Genomic DNA, 22,062 nt, shown 5'->3' on the forward strand with positions numbered 1-22,062 from the left:
GCCTCTGGCTCTTCCATGGGGGAAGGGGATCCCCCTGTGCCAGGAGCACTCTTTCCCCGGCTAGCTGCCAAAAGAGGACTGGAGAGCCAGACACAGCAAGACAGCGACAACATGGAAGATCAGTTTGGAATTCCTCCCACAAGGGGTGTGATTCCTGACAGGAGATGTTGTTAAAAAGTATCTCTAGACATGACTGTTAGCAGAAGGCATTTTGTTTTCCTGCTCATCTCCGAGGAAACAGGCTGATCCACAGCGTGGGTGTGCTTCTCCACACTGATGGCTATTCCCACGCTGGAGCCTGACTGCCCAAGATGCTACTCTGCTGCCTCCTCTCCCCTTGGGAAACCCAGAACTGCTTCAGGGCATGTATCAGGGACCTCAATTTCATCAGACCCATAGGAAGCACTGTGGAGCCCTGTTTATCCCTTTTTTCCAGATCAGCTCCTGGAGGTCTCACTGCACCTTGGCTATCCAGGGTGGAAGGGAGGTGGCACTGGCATCCCCTGGAAGCAGCAGAATAGGGTTCCCATACCCAGCAGGGTACATCATTGTGCCTGAGACTGTGCCTTCGCTCCAACCCTGAGTCCTGCCTCTCGTGGGTCTCCTGCAGGTCAGGTACCCATAGCTGGCCATGGAAAACATTGAGCCACCCCCCGCTCCTCTTCACTTTTATGAGCCAGATTCCTAAAGTGTGAAATCGCCATTGCACTGCAACACCAATGAAAGCCAAGGGCAGTTTTTGCAGTGATTTCCTGGAGACAGCAGGATTTGACCCTGGTTTCCCCAGAGACCAGAGGACACCCGTGACCCAGCCACAGGCAGAGCAGAGATCTCAGCCCCATCCCGTGCCTTCACAAAAGTCCCGTTGTGGCATTAAGCTGTCACCCTTGTGTCACCCTCCTGCTGGGCCAACCCTGCACTTGACATCATGGGTAGCCCTCTCCTTCCTGCCCATTCCGTGCTGGGTTGTTCCTCTTCTCTCAGGTGCGGCATTTCTCTCTGCAGCTCACCTCACTTTCCTCTTCCCTTTGTTAGAAAGCTGTCACTTCCTTTGACATTTACCCATTTTATTTTCCATATATAAATGCTATTATTCTGTTACATTTTTAAACCTTGCCGCTGCATCTTTCCTTTATTTTTATTTCCTTGGCTTTGCCTTGGACGTTTTGGGAGTTGAATGATTTTTTTGTTTTCTTTGAATGTGATTTTACTTTTCTGGGGCCAAGATGCCACCCTGGGTCAATTAAGCAATAATGCCAAAGTGGCCACATTTCTCATCATCTTCCCGTATTTTGAGAGGAACAAGCAGAGCTGAGACAGAGAGGAGCTTAAACTGCTTTTACTTACCAACATCTTGCCTAGTGTCTGCATTCACTAAGACGAGCCTGACACTACAAATATTGCTGATCAGGAGTGTCATGGTATAGATATATAGGCATGTAAAAAAAGCCTGTTGCATGACATAGTTGTACCAGTAAAAGCATATTGCTGCCAATATGTCTTAGTACTCCACTGGAAAAAAAAAATAATGTTGTTAAAAACACACAGTTTTGCTGGTGTAAACCATGTCTTGTCACTTACTGTTTTGCCAGTATTGTAATGTTCCAGTCAAAAAGCCACACTCAGCAATATGGATTCTGTGAAGAATTTTATCTGCTATACATGTGAAGGCGTGAGCAAGAAAGAAATACAATCTCCAGCTATTTCATCCTTAATGGGCTGCAATGGCCATGCTGAAAGCAGTAATGTAGCAGTATTAACAGTTAGGCTACACTCAGCCCTCCAGGCAAGCTCGCTTGGCCTGCTTTGCGCAACTGAAGAGGTGTGGGTCCTTCTCCAGAGCCTGGAAGCTGGGCTGTTAACACTCGGACCTGAGCCCCTTCTCAGCCTGTGCCCCACAGCACCCGTGTCAGCCAGGCGGGATGAGCACTTCTGCAGTCCTGTGAAGAGGAGGAGGACAAACCAAGCGGCTGTGTATGTCTTCTTCACTTCTGAACCAGCACAGAAAAAGGTACTTCAAAGGCTGATGTGGCAGGAGGAAAAGTTGATGCTGGTGCTTGCAAGTGCCAGGGGCTGCAGGCACTCCATTGTTTTCAGACTGATAGCAAGCTAAATTGCTCTTCCTGGATGTCGCTCCTTCACTTGCCTTCTTTCCACCCCTCTCTGCTGTGACACAGCCTCTTAATTACTGCATGGAAATGAACGTTCTCCTCCTTCAGCCATAACTCTTGGGTAAATGTCTACAGAAAACAGTTTTTAGAAGTTTTCAGTTTCCCTCTTCCGTGTGGTATCACTCGATGAAGAAACACAGGACCTGGCAGAACATGCAACCCTTCAGCTGGTACCAACATGACACACGGTATAAACGCTAACCCTGCCAGCCACTGTGGTCTGGATTCATTCCTGACGTACCTTTGGTGCATTCTTGGAATTACTCCTTGAGGAAATCCGATGCTTACAGCCACATTAGCAATTGGCTGCTCATGAGGGTGTGTTACTAATTACAATTACTGAATGTTAACAGCAGTAGTACTGAAGTATTGAGAGCAACTTACGTACAAAAATATTTTTGTAGCAGCTAAGGTCATAAGTGAACATACTAATTTCAATCTGAAAGCAGAAGCCAAGGGTCTGTAAGTTTGCCGAGGGGCCTCTTGTGGTCTAACGCTAATCAGGTAGGGGCTGCTGGCACCTGGAAAATAACAGATGAAGAAGAAAGGTAATTGCTAGTCCTGACCTGTCAGAGCTGCTCCTTTGGGCACCAAGTCCAACTTCCCCTTACACTTCCAAGTTATCTGCAGCAAAATTTCTTCCAAGCTAAACAAAATCAGAGGCTTTTAGGAACTTAGAAATGTCTGCTTAATTTCAGTATCAATAAGCCCTTGCTCCAACTCATTCTTAATATATCAAAATTAAATGTTTTAAACATATTTATCTAGTTGCTATGGCTTCACCTGGTGCGTTAGACACTTTATCCATCAAATATGACAATTGAATAATATTTTTATTTGCAGATATGGATCACAGATCCTTCTCATTGTACTATTCCCTTCCCCCTTTTCCTGAGTTTTGAACTTGCTCGAAAATCTGTTCCATAATATGGTGGGTAAATGAATTACAGTCACAGATGGCCTCTGGAGATTTCATACACGCTGCAATTCATTTGCTCAGGAATGAAAAAAGAAAAAAAGAGAGAGACCCTTGTCTTGCAAGGGTATTATCAGAGACAGCAGATCAGACACTGTAATGCTGCTTTGCTTTCTGGATTCGACCCATTTCCTAAGCTTTTATGACTTGGCATTTACTATTCCTGGATTTGAATTTTTTTTAAGTGGAACATCAAAATCCACAATGAAAATGGTTGAATGCAAGGAACTCTGGCAGTTACAAGTTACAATTTATTTTTACAATCCTGAGTGAAACTATCATGTGCTATTGCAGAGAGATGCTCAAGAGCTGCAACCTTCCACTCTGGCAATAGTATTTCAGCTGTAATTAGCAAAACCATCTTCATTCACAGATGACTGTTGAGAATTAGTTAAACCTTGCAGTAGGCCCTGAGTTCCTCAGGAGGAAATGCTAGAAAAATAAGAAACATAATATGGAAAGCAGTATATCATTTTACTGCTTGGGTGTCTTGCTCAGCGTAAGTCATAAAGCCTGTTTGCAAGCAAGCATGAGGGTCAGTCCCCAAGACTCACTTTTGCCTTTGAATTCAGGGCAGCGATCGTGGGAGGAAGGGATGCGATGACTGATGTGTCATCCATCGGGGAAAAGTCATCCTGCAATAGGTGCAGGGAATTTGTCTCAAGAGTGAATTGGGCAAACTTGATTCTGTTTATGTAATGATATAAAAAATATTGCTAATGGTCAAATGTAGTACTGTGATTTAATGATACATACCGACACACCATCACCCTGTGAATGGCCAAGCTGCAACAGGCTGAGTGAATATTTATCTTTGCTCAATATTGAGCCCTCTCTGAGTGACATTTCATGCCTTTCATTCCACCCAGCAATTGGCCCTCACCGCTAAGACAGGCCAATGGTTACCCTGCTGAAGATGCTGGCTGAGAGGCCCCGCTCTGTGCCAGGGCTTTCTTTGGATTGGAAGTAAACTGCCCAAAGCCTTCAGTGGGCATTTCCCCAGGTGGATGCCTGAGGGCAGACTGCGCATCCCGTGGAGGCTCCTGATATCCTGCAATCTCTGCCCTGTGGATGGAAGTCCCTGTGCGGATGTGGGTCACCCACATCCCATGGGGACAGAGGTGGCAGCCACTGCTGGGGACATCCAGTGCTGGTGGGAGTGCCTTTGCTCATCCACCTGGGATGGCAGGAGGTCAGGGAACCGGGAAGTTAATATACTGGCTGAATCCTCCCGGGGCTGCAGTTCCCCTCCCCGTAAAGCAGCAGTGATTAAACAGACTCCTTGCTCTGTGATTTAATGGATGGCTCTTGCTGCAGTGCTTGGGGACCCTCTGACAGGGCGCTGTGAAAGGGCAAAGGGGTACTAATAGCCGCTGTGTTTTCCAGCAGCCCCAGCCAGAGATAGTTCTGTATATAGCTGACAAGCAGTCAACGTCTGCTCCTTGTCTCTGTTTGCACTTCATCGAGTTATCTCCTCTCAAGCAAAGAAATCCCAGCTGATTGAACAGCACATTCATCATCTGGATTTTGCCTGTATCTTTTCCTGTATCAATGGTGCCATAAAAAGCCCACCAGAAAAGTCGACAGAAATCTGCTCTATCTTCCACTAAAAGCTTTTGCAGAGCCACACTAAGATCTGAAGGGGGGGGGGGAAAATCAAAACAAACCCAAAACTTCTTTTCCTGGCTGAACTGCCAATCAAAGAACATTAAACAAAAAAGAACATTAAACAAAAAGATTAGTTCTGCTCTTATTTGTTTATAAAACAAAAAGCATGAAATATTTAGCAGTATTGTAATGCAAACCAGATGGGAATAATGCCAGCTTTCAAGGCCGCTGGTAACTACCTCCCTTTCATGCTGCTGGAGCAGTGGGACAAGGCAGGCAGCCCATTAGGACAATTTATGAACTGGACTTCCACAGAGGGAGTTCTAGCAAGAGGTCCACGGCTCATACAGAGCAACCCTGATAACATCTGTTAGGGTTATTCATTGAAGAGGATTATATTACAATCCCTCTTAATACCACGAGTGCTACAGTAAAACCGGATGAGCCTTCAGTTTCATTTGCTCCAGCAGTATATGTTTATCTTTTGCTGCAGTTGGAAACCAAGGCTGCATTCATGGTATGTCACAGAATGAAATTAGAAAGCTTGAAATATTAATGCAGAAAAAACCTCAGTACCCCTTTTAATCTCTTATGGCTGTAGCGCTCAGCTTCTACATGCAGCATCAACACACCATCAGCCTTTTTCCACAGAAAACCACTCCCCATTAATTCTCCAGGGCTGAGATGGATTTTATTTACATAGTTCTCACTCGCTAACCTTGCTCCATCCTTTATTTAAGACTTTGCTAATGACATTTTTTTTTCCCCTTAATTTACCTAAGCGCATAATGAACGTTCACATCCGAAATGACCTCATTATACTGGCAAGGACTTTTGTGTGGATGCAATTTAGTGCACAGGCATAAGGCAGAGGAGAACTCACTAAGTGGAGAGGTTTTAAGTATTCTGTAAATTCCCTGTTGACTATAAGCCATATTCTTACTGCTGCAAATTGACTCAGTTCCAACAGCTCCAATGAACCTACACTGATTTACTCCACTTGAGGGTCTTACCTTATTATTTTTATTTATTGAACTTGCCACCTTTTGCTGCTACAACCTAAACAGATACTTCCATCCTCTAGCAGCAGGGTTGCTATCTAAATCAGGTGTTTTCCCAGTAATATATGACTTAAGAGATTTATAACTGCCTGGAGTATTTCATTGTTCTCTAAAAGTGTTCATAGTAATTCTCGTGACTGTCTCAACTCCCGCCAATCAGCTCTAGTTGTTTGCAGCCTGAACCCAGTTAACAAATATTCATTCACCATACAAGCATGAGCTGTTTTAGCTATTCTTAGGCACTTTTTGCCCCTGCTGGACAACAGTCTTTCCTGGTCTATGTACCATGTCTGGGACAAAATCAAGTTCCAGTTTTCTTTGCTGGTTCCAGAAAAGCAGGCCTGATATGCACAGAGAAGCCTACTTTCTGGCTCCAAAAAAACCAAACTGCAAGATGAAAAAAATGCATTGCAAAGGAGAAAAAAAACCAAACAACAAGCAAATCCAACAGAAATTTCTTTTGTGCACTCATTGTATCCCTTATGGGAATGTAACTGTCCCACCATGACAGTCTGTTGTTCCTACAGCCCTGGAATTTTACTCTGTTCTCTTCTGGGAGGGATTTGAGCTGCTGCTCTGATCTTGACTCAGTTATAATCAGCTGGAGTATTTGCATTAGTACATTTGGGGGCTTAGCAGAAGACAGCTCACAGGAAGGCACAGGAGCACATGGTTCAAATACCTGAGAGAAGTCAAAGCCTTGGATAATGCTCAGCATGTTCATAAAAGCAACAGGGAACCTAGGCTTCTAGTTCACCAAAACTTGTAGTGGTTTTCCACTCCTCCAGAAGTAACTGCCTGTGGAGCCCTTTGATGTCAGAGATCCTGGCAGACTCTAACTCATAAAGATTCAGGAAAGAAACCAGCAATTACCTGGATACTAATGAGAGTTATGCATCCGCACATACATGCTGCAGTGATTACTTTCCAGAGAAATCAGCAGTGGTTAAACTCATACACTGCTTGTTCGCCATATGCGATTGGCTTTAACTTCAAATCTGAGGTTCTCAAAAAATTTCCCTTTGTCTTGGGGAACCCCACAGAGAGCATCAGAGGCCAGCACCAGAAAGAAATCATACTGAATTGCAATGTGAGTCAGCAAATTAATTTTGTGGGGGCAATTCTATTCAAACAACTGCACAGTCTTATAGAAAACCTGGTATTTTTGATTAAATGGCTAGAATGAAGTAGGTACATTCAGCACAATCTTCTTTCAGTAGTACATGGGCAGACAAGACAGGCAGCAGCAAATTTTATCCTTGCTTCACTTGTTCTGGGTATTTCTAGGTCAGCCCAAATACTCAGATGGTAAGAAATAAGCACAGCAAAAATGTGAAACCACCCCCCCAGAATAATTTAAAAATCCTTAAAAAGAAATACATACGTGTTTATTTACTGCATTATAACTGCAACATCAGATATAACTATATTTCATTACAAAAAAGACACATGCAATAAAATACTCTGATTTTATAATCTGATTCAACATAGTTCATTGGTAACAGTGGAGCATCACAGAACATTCACAAGGCTAGGGCTTGGGGTAATGAATTTCCAGTCTCTTTGTCCTACTTGCAAACAGAAAAGCCACATCTTTTTTTTTTTTTTTTCCATTGAGGGATAAAATTTTGGAATAATGCGGCCTGATTGCAGGTCCCAGGTGCCCTTTAACTCCTCAATGTGTCTTACAGAATCAGATTTTTTTACTTGAGAAAATATTACGCTTCCAACAAGGTTGAGGAACAGACAGTATTTCCCAGGCAGAGAGCAGAAATCCCTCCATGTTACACCACAGCCAAGGTACAAAGCAAGGGCCTCTGCTTCACAGGTGCACAGAAGCCAAGGCTGTGAGTTACTTTAACTATTGTTCTGAAGAATGAGATCAGGCCATTTTCTGCAACATTTCACTGCAGCTTTCTATTAAGTTCATCTGTGCATGAGGCTTCCATGGATTTAATCTGGCATTTCAGCTATGGAATAAATCCAGAATACACAGCAGGAGTCCACAGTGCAGAAAAGAACACAAGAAGTTGTCCTGAAGTACTCAAAATACAGCCTTTTAACTGGTTAAAAGGACTCATTCTTCATTAGGAAAGACCTTTATTCTATCACTGCTATTCACAAATCATAGGCTCTTATTTTTTAATATTTCCCATGAAATTTCATGGGAGTCATTTTGAAATAAGGGCCTAAACAGTGTGAATAAACTGTAGAATCATGCCCTGAAATGGCAGCATTTCTAGGGTAAATTCTCCCACCTTTCAGTCAAGGCATTTTAGGAAGTGTCATGTAACACTGTCCAGCATTTTGAAACAATGACCTGATTTCTTCCAGTACATCTTGCATGGTGCAACACTAAGTATAACAGCTCTAACAATTTAAGTAAAAAATAAAGTCAGTCTTTTTATGCAGCTACATTTTTACACATTTTCATAGATCAGTGCACAGAAGCTTACATCTTTTTGAGATAAATTCAGCAAACAGGAGAATATATAGGAAAACAGTTTCAAAACTACATGGAAATCTGTAGAATAAAATATATATCTATACATAATTTCCCAACACAAGCAATTGGCAGTTTAGAAAAATACGATTGTTACAGTCTTTCTGAATCAATAATTGTAAAAAGAAAAGATTTAAAAAATAAGTTCAGCTTTTCAAAACGCCGTATTTAAAATAAGAAAATACACTGGTCCGCATTTCCCTGAATAAGCCAGAAAGGTTAAGGAAAGGTCCAAGCAAGACAAGGAGTCTGACATGGATTTGATATCAGCTGTGATAACATGCACATGTACAGAGAGCTGCTTGGCTCCAGTATTATTTACCTTAGAAAAGAGCCTAATTTATCACAAATGTATTTAAAAATCATAAATAACATGACAAAAGTGGAACTGGTCCCTGCAAAGCAAATAATTATATTCATACAAGCAAAAAGTGACATCAATCCAGTTACTTTCTTGTGACAGTTAAAAGGTATTTTGTACCCAACTGTTATATTGAACAGCACATGTATAAATACAGATTATTATTACAGACTCTGCTATCAGCTACTATACATAAACAAGAAGAGATGTGCATGCTGTAATTGCGTCTAACATTTTTTGTTCTACTTGAATATTAACATTTACATGAAGCTGAGGTGAAGACCTGAATTCAAGCCAGGGACTTCACACATAAAATGCACAGAGTTCACGGGAAGGTTTCTGATCCTTCCCATTAGCAACATTTGCAAGTAGACAGGAGATCTGAAGGACTTCAAAACCATTCACAATAGGAGTTTCTCTTGTGTACAACCTTACATTTCCTCTCTGCCCAGAGGTGGGTGATCTAACATGGGACATTCTGGCGAAATTTCCATCTGCTTCAGTAAAACTCCCATTCAGGAGGATTCACAGCTCAGTTTCAGGTCACTTCTACGAGAAGGTGGCAAAATGTACCTCAGTATTTGTTGATTTTTAAATGAAAAACAGAGAACAGTTTGACTGGAAACTTCACTCCAGGCTGTTCTTAATAAGTTTTTAATATGTTCAATGTAACTACTTATTAATTCTGTACAGGATGGAGTAAGTCCCCTCATTTTGTTGTAATTTTTTGTGAAATAAATGGGATATTTACTCACCCTATATGGGAGTCTTAGCACATTTCTTTAAATTTTCTTCTAGCTTGAAACTAAGCAAAAGCACAAAAACTGATGGAAGCAAGATTGATGGAGTGTTGGTGAAGGGATCCAAGATTGTTTATAATCTGGTCTTGTGAATTAAATTGGGCTCAAGACAGCCAGCTGCTTTGAGGAGTGAGGACAGGTCCCCTGTAGAAGCACGGTACATTGGTTATATTGCTAGCAAACAGCAATGCAGCTTCTGAGTCTCATACCCCTTTTCAGTGTCAGTGGTGAGTTATGTCTTACAAAAGGCAATGACAGGAAAATGCAACACCCATGTTATTGCTTGTGTAATTGCTTCACAGTGGTCCAGTATACCCAAGTAAACAAATGAGAAGATGGCATGCTGCTGGAAAGGAAGCTCTGAGGCTGGGCAGGTGGAGTGTGCCCTCCTGGGATCACCCAATCAACTCAATTAGCACAAATCAAAAGAAAAAAGAAGACCATCAGGGTCTTGGAGCAAGACAAAGTTGTGTCTTTAGCCTTCCGGTCAAGTACATGTACTGAATAAAGACTGGTGTCTGGGAACAGACACTCAGTACCATGCAGCATCCAAATACCCTGAAGAACAACCAGTGCTCAAGCAGTGACTCCCAGGTTAAACTCTTAAAGGGTCTGATCTGGGAGAGTGATGGGAAAATCATCTTGGGTTCTTTTTGTCTTAGAAACTGCAGCCCTAACTCCAAGCTTATTAAAGCTCATTAAAGCTTATTAAAACACATACCTTTAAACTCTTCCAGCTTCCCTTAAAGTCAAGGTTTCCCTTAAAAGCTGCACTTGAAAGTTACATGGAAGTGGAATGTCACCTTTAAGTAGAGCAATAATTACACTCCCCATTACATATATATGCACATATATATACACATATATATATACACATATATTTCATGGCAATGGAAAGTACTGTACAGAGGCATTCATTCATATCTGTAGCGAAACAAAGTCTGTGGTGTTCCATGTTTATTGGACTTGACAAAAGAAATAATTTGAGTTTGAAAGCAGAGTCACTTCAGGAAAAAATAACAGCTCCTACCCCCGAACTGTGGCTGGAGGCCTCCCGGGAAAGTGCCAGTGAGGGCGGGTGGCACTGCAGCCTGCCTTCAGTTCCCAGCCTCTCAAAATTCACCTCTCCCTTTTAACACACAGCTTTTGCAGCTTTTGATGGAGCAAAAAGGAGCTAAAATAAATGGTTTGCTATAGGGCTTGACAAATGAGTTGTGAAATCAGTTTTTTAAAAGTGACCAAAGTGACCATTTTCTTTTTCTTTCCTTTCTTCCCCCCCCCCCCCCCCCCTTTTCCCCAGCTCAGAAGTTAAAAAATGGTCCTGGCTTATTAGGGTGCACAACAGCATATTCAAACACCCCTGGCTGCTCAAGGGTACACATCTTGGAGCCCCAGGCCCAGCAATATCACAGTATCACTGTATGCTAGAGATTGGAAGGGACCTCAAAAGATCATCTAGTCCAATCCCCCTGCCGGAGCAGGAACACCTAGATAAGGTCACACAGGAATGTGTCCAGGCGGGTTTTGAATGTCTCCAGAGAAGGAGACTCCACAACCCCCCTGGGCAGCCTGTTCCAGTGTTCCATCACCCTCACTGAGAAGAAGTTTCTTCTCAAGTTTAAGTGGAACCTCTTGTGTTCCAGTTTATACCCATTACCCCTTGTCTTATCATTGTTTGCCATGGGAGCGCTTTCACAGGCAGTGACAATGCAAGGATAATAGAGCGGAAACCGAAACATCAGCCCTCCTCGCTGATAAAGGGGCATTTTTCTGCATGCAGTAATGGGCTTACACATCAAAATCTGCTTAGAGAAGAAAAGGGTCTGGGCAGGTTAAGAACAATGCTAATGGCAAGGCTTTCATTATTAATAATTGTTTGTCAAGCAACACCTTTGCACTCCCATCTGCAGATGTGAATATTAAGGCCGGTCCCTGAGCCAACACAGAAAGCAAATGAGGACAGGACAGGGCCAGGAGACATGGAAGAGATGGGTGGCCAGGAACAGAGTCCCCTCAGATAGCAATGAGGGCTGTTTTGACACAAGGGGCAGCAGAAACAGGCAGGGAACCTGCAGGAGGAGCCTCGACGGGAGAAAAATGTATAGAATTTCAATTTACTGAAACAGCACCAGACTTTTTTCTGTACATATGGAGGAAGAACTGGCACCAGAGACAGTTAAGAGAAAGGTGACAGGAACGATCAAGGATGTGGAAGAACTGTAATATGAAAAGAAGCAGAAAAGACTGAGATCATTTACTTCAGGAAGGAGACCAAGCCAAATCTCCTCTGCTCTGATAAAAGAACGAAAGACAAAGCATGGTCTGGACAGGGTAGCATTGGTCTTTCTGCCTCCTTGAATTCAACATGCAGAGGCCAAAGAGGGAAAAACAAACAGCCCCCACTGCTAAACAAAAGCTTTCTGATTCAAAACCAATTCAGGGGAATACCTTTTCACACAACTCATAGGAAGGATGTAGAACTCACTGCCATAGAATCATAGAATCATAGAATAGTTAGGGCTCTGAAGCCAGAAAGCCACTAGCATTCAGTAAGGCACTGAACAGGCTTGTCCTCAAAATCCAGAAAACTAAAGGCAACACCTGGCATTTACTTGCAAAGGAACAGAAAACCTCCCACTTGAGTTCTACAATGAATCTCTAATTTCTAAGGATTGAACAGAAGCCTTCATGACTATCATTCTATGCATTTCCTGCATCTTCTCCTGGAGCATCAGCACCCGCTACTTACCATTAATCTGTCACTGAGGGGTTTGATTTAACAGTTTCTCCTGCATTTAATGAAAAGAACACTCCCAAGGCTCAAATCTCACCTAGAGTGTACCACCCTCAGGGGAGCCTCCTTCCACAGTAAGGGATGTGAAACTGGACAGTGAGGACAATATCAAAATTTTGTCTGGTAGAGGAGGACAACTAACCCTTGATCCTATGTCACTAGTCCTGGGTCGCTCTCATTATGCTGAATCTACATGTTCAACTCTTGCATCAAGATGTCAGATTGCCTTTTGAAGACCTAATACCTCTTGCTGTGTCCACTGGGATGCTGTACCTTAACCTGTGCAGTTTCACCTCACCCATGCTTTACTAGGAGGAAACTGGCTAGCTCACAGGTACAATGAGCTGAAATCTGGCAATTGCTGAACTAGGTTTGGTAACACAGGCACCATATAGGCTGCTGCTTGAATTGGTATATTCCTGATATACATTCCGTTCCTTTCCAGATCTACTGATATTCATATAGAATTGATATTCATCAATATCAAATGTAGACATATTCATATTCTAAATTGGATAGACAAGAGATAATAACAAAAATAAACTGCATGACAGGTTATTCCATCCTGATTTTTTTAAAATGCTACATTCAAGAACTTTTGGTCTGTTTTGTTTTACCACTGTGCAAGTGCAAAATGGACCGACAATTCTCAGCGTGTGCAAGTCAAAAAAGTCACTTGTGCCTAAAACATACCACTCAGTTACCCATCACCTACAACTAATCTGTTTATAATCCAGCATGACCAATACATAATTATGTTTAAATATGGCACAATTAATAAGATTGGTTTCTGACTGAATCATGATGTCTCTATCAACAATATTATCATTAGTATTTTAATAAACTGGCTTCTGAGAGTTGCCAACTGCTGACAGATAGATTAATGCAATAAACTTGTACTGGCCCAGAGCAGGTCAACGATCTGAGTACTAAGAATAACCTCAACAGTCCTCAGCAACTCTGAAAGAAGCCGATACCGTTCATTAAGCAAACGTGTTTTCAGCTGCAGACTAGCAACTGATACTGTCCAATAAAGTCTCCAAAAGCAGTTCTTACAGCCAGATGGTACATAACCTATGACCTGAAAGACATGTATGCCTGGCAAAGATATTTCTATTGGGGTATTTATACCAGCAGTTCTTGAAAGGCAAAACTATTTATCCAGTCTAGCAGGGTGGATAATTTAATTTCAGTGTGTAATCTTCAGTTATTCCTAAAGGTTTTATTTGCTCTGGGAATCTCTACCATATAGCAGTTTGATTTTTTCTGGAGAAAAGAAGACAACGTACTCATTTGCTGACACAGGTTACAAGAACTCCTGTATATGAACTCACTCTTCATATATCTTTAGTGCTAATGAGATGTGTATGCACACACATCAAAATAAAACAATTCTTATTTAATGCTGAAGAGGAGATAAGACAGAGCAAACTCCTGAGCTCCTAGAGCAGCTAAAGAGCACATACTATTTCTTCTGACATGCAGAGATTACCATCTGCTTATCAAGTGATGGATATTTTTTGAAACATTTCTTCTCTTTGAGGTCTTCAACTACCTCAAGTGAAAAGGATTAAGGAGAATCAGAAAGCCATTCTAAAATCTCTCCAGTTTATTCAGTGATCATTAAGTGGTTTTATTAGTTACGCTCATAGCTTGCTTTTCAGGCCCAAATTCTTGAAATTATTAAGTATCTCAATCAGGGCAAAAAAGCAAAAAAAGCTAGTACTTGGCAGAAATCATGACTGCTCTGGGGATTCTGTGCTAAAAGGAAGGAGAATACTTTTTTAATGTGTGTGCACAACAGAATTGAACATGATTTTCATATAGAGGTTTCTGACATGGCATATATAAATAACATTTAATACAACCTAAAGTGCTAGCTGGAATTAGAGAAAGGGCTATTAATAGACATGTGGCACAATAGCAATTTTCTACCTACTGTATTGTAGTCATGGAAAATTCTGTTGAAAGCATCTGGATACAAAATCAATTAGAGTTATAAATCAGAAGGGCAACGAATCTGGTGCAGGGCCTGGAGCACAAGTCTTATGAGGAATGGCTGAGGGAACTGGGGTTGTTTAATGTGAGGAAGAGAAGGCTTAGGAGGGACCTTACTGCTCTCTACAACTACCCGAAAGGAGGATGGAGAGGAGGTGGCTGGTCTCTTCTCCCAAGTAACAAGTGATAGGACAAGACATAATGGCCTCAAGCTGCACCAGGGGAGGATTAGGCTGGATATTAGGAAAAATTTCATTACAAAAAGGGTTGTCAAGTATTGGAACAGGCTGCCCAGGAAAGTGGTGGAATGACTGTCCCTGGAGGTGTTCAAAAGCCATGTAGATGAGGCCTTCAGTGACATGGTTTAGTGCCTGGGGTAAAGGTTGGACTTGATGATCTTAAAGGTCTCTTCCAACCTAGCTGATTCTATGATCCTATGATTAGGCTTGCTTTCATTCCAAAGACTGTGCTTTAGGTGTACCTCTGGGGCTGTGCAGAATTCTTACGCATGGGCACTGGAGTGCAGGGTTTTGCCTTCAATGCTGAAGGGTCATTAACGCAGTTGATCAAATACCGGGTCCAACAATGCAGGCAAAAAGAGCTTGGAGAGACACCCAAGAGCTCTGCTTTGTGGATATCACCATCCTGCATAGGCTATGCGGCCTGAGCTATATGCACAAACAGTTTACAAGCTCAGAATAAACTAAATGGAAACCCAGCAGCAAAAGCGTGTTTCTAATTTAGGTTTTGAGGTTTTGGTTTTTGGGTTTTTTGGTTGGTTTCAGGGCTTTTTTATTGTTGTTATTTTGGGGATTTTTTTAAACCTGCCACAACACTGAAACATCAAGGTAACAATGCAGTTGTTCTGTTATGGACCTCTCTGTAGAAATTTTATCCTTCAGTTCCATACTTTTGTGGTGTCAAATGCATTTGTGAACTCATAGAAATCATTCAGGTCAGACTGAGCAAAAAGAACTCTGATGTGAAATTTTGTGCTTTTATAGAAAGAAAAACTTGTCTCTCTCCCTACTGATTTTCACTTTCAGCTATATTATTTCTTGTTATCTTTACTTTCCCAGTGGCATTTTGCTTTCATAACTTGGAACAGCTCACCAAAAACCAGAGAAGTGCAATGTTAGGTATGTCACAGAAAAGTGTGCACAAGTAAAAATATCCACAACCACATACAGGAAGTTTTGTTACTGCCCTTCTTCCCCCACACTTCTTACTACTGGTGCATTTAATTTGAAATGGAGATGTGTGTGATGATTAGCTCCTTGCTGTCCAGCCACAGGGGTTCATTCCCTCAGGGCTGGCAGCAATTTTTAGAGGAACGCTGTGGGAATCTTCATGGCTCTTGCACAGCTAATCAGAGGAGAGGAGGTATGTCCTCTGTCGCCAGAAAGAACCGTTGCAAAGAAGGAATTCGTCTGCCCCATTTTCAGACAAATTATAGCTCCTCTCCATCTGGCTCCTTCATGAAAGAAATCACAGATCTTCCTTTGCTTCCCATTTAGATGTGAATGTCTGATTGCTCAGTGTACATTCTCTCTCCTCACATTTCTGCTTCCAGCCTTGCTTTGCCTGCTCTCTAGAGCTCTTCTGCTACCTCCTGACATTCAGGTTTTAACTAGCATCATTTCAGCTCCTCCTCACGCTCCCTGTGCACTCTACCTGAATACCTTCACCATGCCTGCTCTCGCCCCTCTAATTTACTCTCCACTTTATCAGAATTTTTATCCAACTCTAGCAAACCTAGTGTAGTTGGAAGCATTATTAGGAACACAGTGACAGAGTCTTAGTGGTGGAAGAGTCTCTTCAGAACACTGGTAGAGTCCCTGTTACTTGCCCCATTTTAAACCTTACTGAAGAAAAACTGTTTAATATGCAGCAGTACCAATACTGTAGCAGAGAGAGGGAACCAAAAAGATTCACATTTTTCCTCCGTAGAGCCTGAACTGTAGTTCTCTGTGTTCACCATGACTCCATTTATTAGGCTTTATAAATTGTTGGACACCTCTCATCTCTTAGCTTTAGTTAGTTCTCTTTCACATCTGCCTGCTCTCCCTCATATGTGCTCATAATGAGCTCCTTGCTGCTATGCCTCCCTGTTCTACCCATGTTTGCTCCTTTAGCAAACTTTCATGGTTTTGTTAAAGTGTGACTTCCTCCTTCAGTCTCTCAGCTACTACATAATTTACCTGTACCACAAATTTAATACTATTTTGGAACTTATTTGGAAAACAATACTGAATACATCATACTGATACCCTGAAGACAAGTTCCTCTGCAACACTGCCAAATTGGGAAAGTAACTGTTTCTTCTGTTAATACATTTTTTTCCATGATTACTACTGTGGCTAAAAACATGAGGTGCCAAGGGATAGCTCTCAGAAATGGCACAAAATTGTAGAAATTACCTTTTCTCTCATGAGTCAATTGGGTAAAAACACTACTAAGAATGGCTGCATCACAGTAGAGTGAGAATTGCTTTTAAATTAAAGGCAATGTTAAAACGTACATGCAAAAATTTGATAGATCAGGCATACACTTAGGTAAATAAATGTCAAGTTGTCATCATCTTAGACTATATAGAAATCAGTGCTTGACTGTCTTTGATACAATCAGTTTATATCAGTTTAACAAACCATTAATACTAAAAAACATCCTAAGAAGGAATCTTGTTTACAGGGTGGTATTATTAAAGTACTTCCAACTTTTGCTCTGCTGACACTGAGCCAGGCTGCATCCCACTGTTCAGGCTTTATGATCCATTACGAAATGCCTCTTTACAACGTAAAACAGTCCCAACAAACCAAACCACAAAATCCCACAAACAAAAAAAAAACCCAACCCCACTGCTTTTTATAAAGATCACTGACACAAGGTTTTGTTCAGTGCTCACAAATTTGTTCAGAAAATTATGACCTGATTTTAAAAGTTCTCCTGCTACAGAGATGCTAAAAATATACATAGTTTTTTTCCTTGTTTTCTTTCTACTGTATTTTACCTCTGCTGATTCAGGTGGGCTGGAGAACACAGCAATCAGAAAAGAAATCTGGTAAAAAATGAGAACAAGAGGAGGCCCACCCCCACTCCTCCTGAAGTCAGTAGAAACATTTCCATTGCCTCCTGCAATGCCTGCATCCTGATACTGAAAAAAAAAACCCAAATCAACCTCAGCCCAAGATTTCAAATAGAATAGTTCCAATTTTCCTTGGGCTGAATGTCAACCACTGTATTCAAACATTATTCTACTGTGCCTGCTCTCCAGGTTGCGCTCTGGTGCATGTCCACATCTTCTCATACCTGCTCTGACTTCAGTTGTAAAGAAGAATCTGACTTTTAAAATCACCCCAAAGCTCCCACAACAAAACCATCTTTCAGTATTCCTTGCTGAAAGATGGTAGAAACAGAAACATTGCAGGATTATCCTTGAACAGTGGATGAGTGGATGGTGGATGTTAGTTTGACCACAGATATGCATTTTGTTATACATATAGATATGTACATACTTACACAATCTCTATATACACATTATGAATATAATAATAAAATATTGCAAAAATATTAATTTTGCTCATATACCTGATTAAAGTGGACTAATGTTGCATTTATATGACCTATCCAGTTGATACGATGGTCTTGTCAGAAGCCTTGAAATTGCAACACTTGCAATTGTTGAAAAGTCTGTATTTCTGACAGTCACCTTGTGCCATGCCAAGAAGTTAGGTTGGAGGTGGGCCTTTGTGTCTCAGCATCAGGTGGAAGGACCGAGCAAAGTTGTTGGCCAGAGAGCAGCTGTGGGTCTCCTCTGCCAGGGGCAGGAGGAAGGCCAGGAGCAGGAGGAGCAAGAGGAGCAGTTGCAATGGTAGTGCTGCCCAGCACACTCGATGCAGGAATGAGCACACACCTCCAGAGCGCTTCTGAAAGACACAAACCAAAGAGCAACTCAGAAAAATAAAAGACCTGGGGAAGTGCATTTCAAATACATCCAACTGCCAGGCTACAGTCACATTGTCCTTCTCCTAGGACCCAGCCTGGGTGCTTGTTACGTGGCAGCTGACTGAAGATGGTGCTTAAACGATGTCTTTAGAAGAATATTTCACTCTCAAGAATTCAGTGCTGCAAACTGTTGTCTTCTAGAAGGAAAACACTGCTGACTTCCTAGCAGAAGAAAACAGTTGCCTCCAACTCCATTCTCCAATTACAAAGTGGTGGTTACAAATGCTGACACCAAAGCAGCATTTGTACTCCCAGTGTACGGAACAGAAGGTCTGTATTAGTAACTCTCCAGCCAGTAAAATGCTAGTGATGATGTCTGGAAGAGAGGAGCCAGCCTTCTGCTCTCTGTCAGAAGAAAGGAGCTTCATTTGCAGCTCACCCAGCTCACAGCCATCTCTCCAAGAGCAACATGTTCTTTGGATTCTGACACTGAGGTCCACGAGGCTGGAGGTCAGAAAAATGGCCCTACAGTTCAAGTTATACCTTACCAGGCCTGTCTTAAACTCTTATGTGGTGCCAAGAGAATGAGAGAAAACACAACAGTGTGTGACAGCAAAGACAACATTAAAGTCACATTTACTGCTGAGCAGCCACAGAAGGGACACACAAAGAAGTCTCATTACACTTTATGCTGTTGCAAATCTGGAGAAGCTCAGTCAAGATCGTGAATTTAATCTGGATTAGCATGAACATGAGAGAACACATTTGGGGCTATAGAATTCAGAAAGTGAGGTTTCCACTGGCAAGACTCCTGGATATCTCCTGCCTATGAGCTGAACTATGTGTGTTTCACAAAAAAAAGGCCAACTCGTCTGTAAGGAAGTCCTGAAGAAGGCTCAACAGTCCATTTATTTCATCAAGCATGGATTTATAATCAGAACATAGAAATAATGTGGCTACAACATTATTGACCAACCTATGTCACGAATATCAACACAGAACGTTCACTGAAGTGGGACCCACGCTTTCCACAAGAGAAAGCTAATTTGTTGTGTTCAAGCCAGTGGTGATTTTGCTGCAGCAAAATTAGGGCTTCTGGCCTCTACTAGATGCTTGACCTAACAGGCAAGTACTCTGTCCCAGTACAGCACCACCATCAATACTCCGTGTGAAACATCAGCAGAAAAGGTAAGGAACAGAATGACGGTGAAGTAATTACACCCTTTCCTACTTTTTAAGGATCTCTTTCTTCCACTGCTTTCTAAATTTCTCAGTCTCAGAATTTATTATGAAGGCAAATAAATAGCTGCAGTTACAGATCATGAGACAGCTGTGCTGTGAAATCCTTCTTCTGTTGTAGTTGGTTTGCTTCCATTATATCTAAAGGCTGCTGAGATTTAATCATTGTGCAAAGCAGATGTAGAGGCAGCAGCACAACAGCTACTTGCAGTGTCATTTCTGGCCTGCAGTATCTGAGTTGTAACTTGCTCACTCAGCAAGGTCAGCAAGCAACTCGGGTCCCCGAACAGTGGAACTGTCAGTAGTTAGTGGGCAATGAGTACCTGTCAGGGTGTAAGTGGGACTCTGACTTTAAGCACCATTGGGCAACTTCCTGGGTACAACTAGCATTTACCCACAAAATCAAATCTTCAACAACCTGGCTGCACCACAGGAGTCATCTCCTCCTACTGTGACCTATTCTCAAACACTCACCAAAGTACCAGGTGTAAACAGCTGTATTAATGGGACCTTCCCTTCTTTAGCCCTGGAGTCCAGACCTAACATCCTTCATCTCCCATAGATTTCAGCAGCCTATGGGCTGAAGAAAACCTGCAGGGCTTCTGTGTTTATAGTCAGTGCTACAACTGTTACGCATAAAGGCAGTAGCCACAACTGATCAGGATCAGAGCTTTCTGGGCTTATCTCTGTGATGCCATGAAACAGCCACTCCTTGGTGCAATCAATATAAACCAATGGACGGACATCTTCTGTTTTCATTGACTATTTCTCACTCTTAATTCTTCATTGCATTCATAATATGCAGCAATATGTCACATTTATTATAGTGTCCCATCTATAAGGAAAAAAGCCCCTTCCAGGTTCCAGAAGCCATGAACAAGTTTGCATGTATTAACAGGTGTAGTTCTGTTGGTGGAAGATCAGAATTACCTCTGCCTTGGGACAATTCAAACCATGTTCTTTTTTCTGCCACTAAGGCATAATAAGACTTAACACTGATGTTGTTAAAGGGTAGGATCCTGTGACTGACTGTTCAATGGTTCATTGAACTTCATGGCTGGAAATCTCAAAAAATGTTCTCACAGACTCAAACTGAGAATTAAGAAGCTGCCTCTCACTGACACAGTTGTAAGAAGGTCTGCCAGTCTTCCCAGCAGCACCTAAAGCTTTTGCTTTACAGCTGTCAATACTTCAGCATTGGATTTGAAAGCTACTGCAATCTGAAACTATTCTTTCATTGCAGACCAGCTGCAAGACCCATCTTCCCATTTAATGCCTTTTGCCTCTGAACTGGTGGGAAACAGTGGCTTTTCCACTTGTGCCTCAACTATGTTCCTGCCATGGCCCAGGGACCAGGTGTCTTACTGTCATACCAGTTTGTCGCTGGCTTCCTGTGATGACCACACTGCCAATTAGCCATCCATGTTATTCCTACCCCAATTCTTTTACCGATCCAGCATTTGATTCAGAGCGGGTCACTGGCTCTGCCCTGATCTGTAAAGCAAAGGTTATTAATGCAAATTTCAGAAATGGGATGAGACGGAAATGTTATTAAGTGTCTTGTTTTCAGATCTATTGAAAAGAGCTGTAAAATAGCATTACTTTTCAAAGCTCATCTTCCAGGAGAAATTAATGTGAAATGGCTTTATTAACAACTGATCTTTTTCTCTCTTTGGAGCTTTCTGCAGGGTAAGATACTGAGGCTAATCACAGCAGATCCTAGCATTAGAAAAATCTGTGGAGAGACAGGTGTACAACTTCAGAGAAGGAGAAATATTTTGCCTTTATCTGCTGCTTCTCTCGCATCTGCTTGCTGGGTTTATAGGCATTTGTATTCGATGAACTTTTGTCTTTGCTGCCCAGCTTCTTTGTTTTGTTTGATCACGCAGCAAGGTTAGAATCTTGTATTTCTCACTCCATTTGTTGCCATGGGAATGACTCTGCTATGACAAACACGGTATTACAATGTCTCTGCAGGACTGAAGATGACGCACACAGGAGCTGTGAGAGTTTGGTGCTTTCAGCAAATTTGCGATGATAAGCCCTTAATACATGACGGCCCCAACCTCCACACACTGAAATCCATGGGAGATTTACCATTAACTTCAGCGTCTGCAGCGGGATTCGGAACTAATTATTCATGGAATTCAGCAGATACCCTTACAAATGGCTTCATTATTTATATGCCCAGGTTCTTGTGCACATGAAACCTACATTAGTCCTGTTGTTTTGTGCTTGCTGGAACAATTGGTGGTATTATTTTTTGGGCTTTTTTCGGCGGTAGTGCTAGAGGTGTTATAGTTAAAGAATAGAAAATTGTGAAGGAGATGCAGTGATAACAGGAGAGATGATACAGTTGGAAGAAGCAAGGAAGGTTTTTTCCTCCAAGTGTGGAAAAACCCCAGCACTTCAATTTTACTAAGACTAAATCAAAGTGGGTTTCTAGGTCTGTGCTGTGAGAGAGAGATGCCTTCAGGCTGTGGTGACCTGAGACTATGGTACAAACATGGAATTCAGGGGGCCAAGGTTCAAACCTCTGCTTTGCTGGGCTCAGAGTCATGAGGGCTCTAGAATCTACTTGGAGTCAGTCAGGACAATACTCCCAA

The 22,062-nt window shown here is 42.0% G+C and overlaps 1 protein-coding gene across 15 annotated transcripts in view; it reads right to left on the reverse strand.

Annotated features, from left to right (window-relative positions):
* Positions 1 to 2,558: 2,558 nt before the first annotated feature.
* SYNE3 (spectrin repeat containing nuclear envelope family member 3) overlaps positions 2,559 to 22,062 on the reverse strand; it is a 109,069-nt gene continuing 89,565 nt past the window's right edge. For 8 of the 15 annotated variants that reach the window (XM_080619738.1, XM_080619743.1, XM_080619735.1 and 5 more), the window contains one exon: positions 7,183 to 18,198. In XM_080619738.1, the coding sequence (XP_080475864.1) occupies positions 18,001 to 18,198 (198 nt within the window). In that variant the 3' untranslated portion in view covers positions 7,183 to 18,000. Of the gene's footprint in view, positions 2,693 to 7,182; positions 18,199 to 20,820; positions 20,951 to 22,062 lie in introns of those variants that run through there. The other 7 variants (XR_013957071.1, XR_013957072.1, XR_013957073.1 and 4 more) reach the window with 7 other exon arrangements.

This window comes from Psittacula echo, assembly GCF_963264785.1.
Source record: "Psittacula echo genome assembly, chromosome: 5".
Taxonomy (NCBI): domain Eukaryota; kingdom Metazoa; phylum Chordata; class Aves; order Psittaciformes; family Psittacidae; genus Psittacula; species Psittacula echo.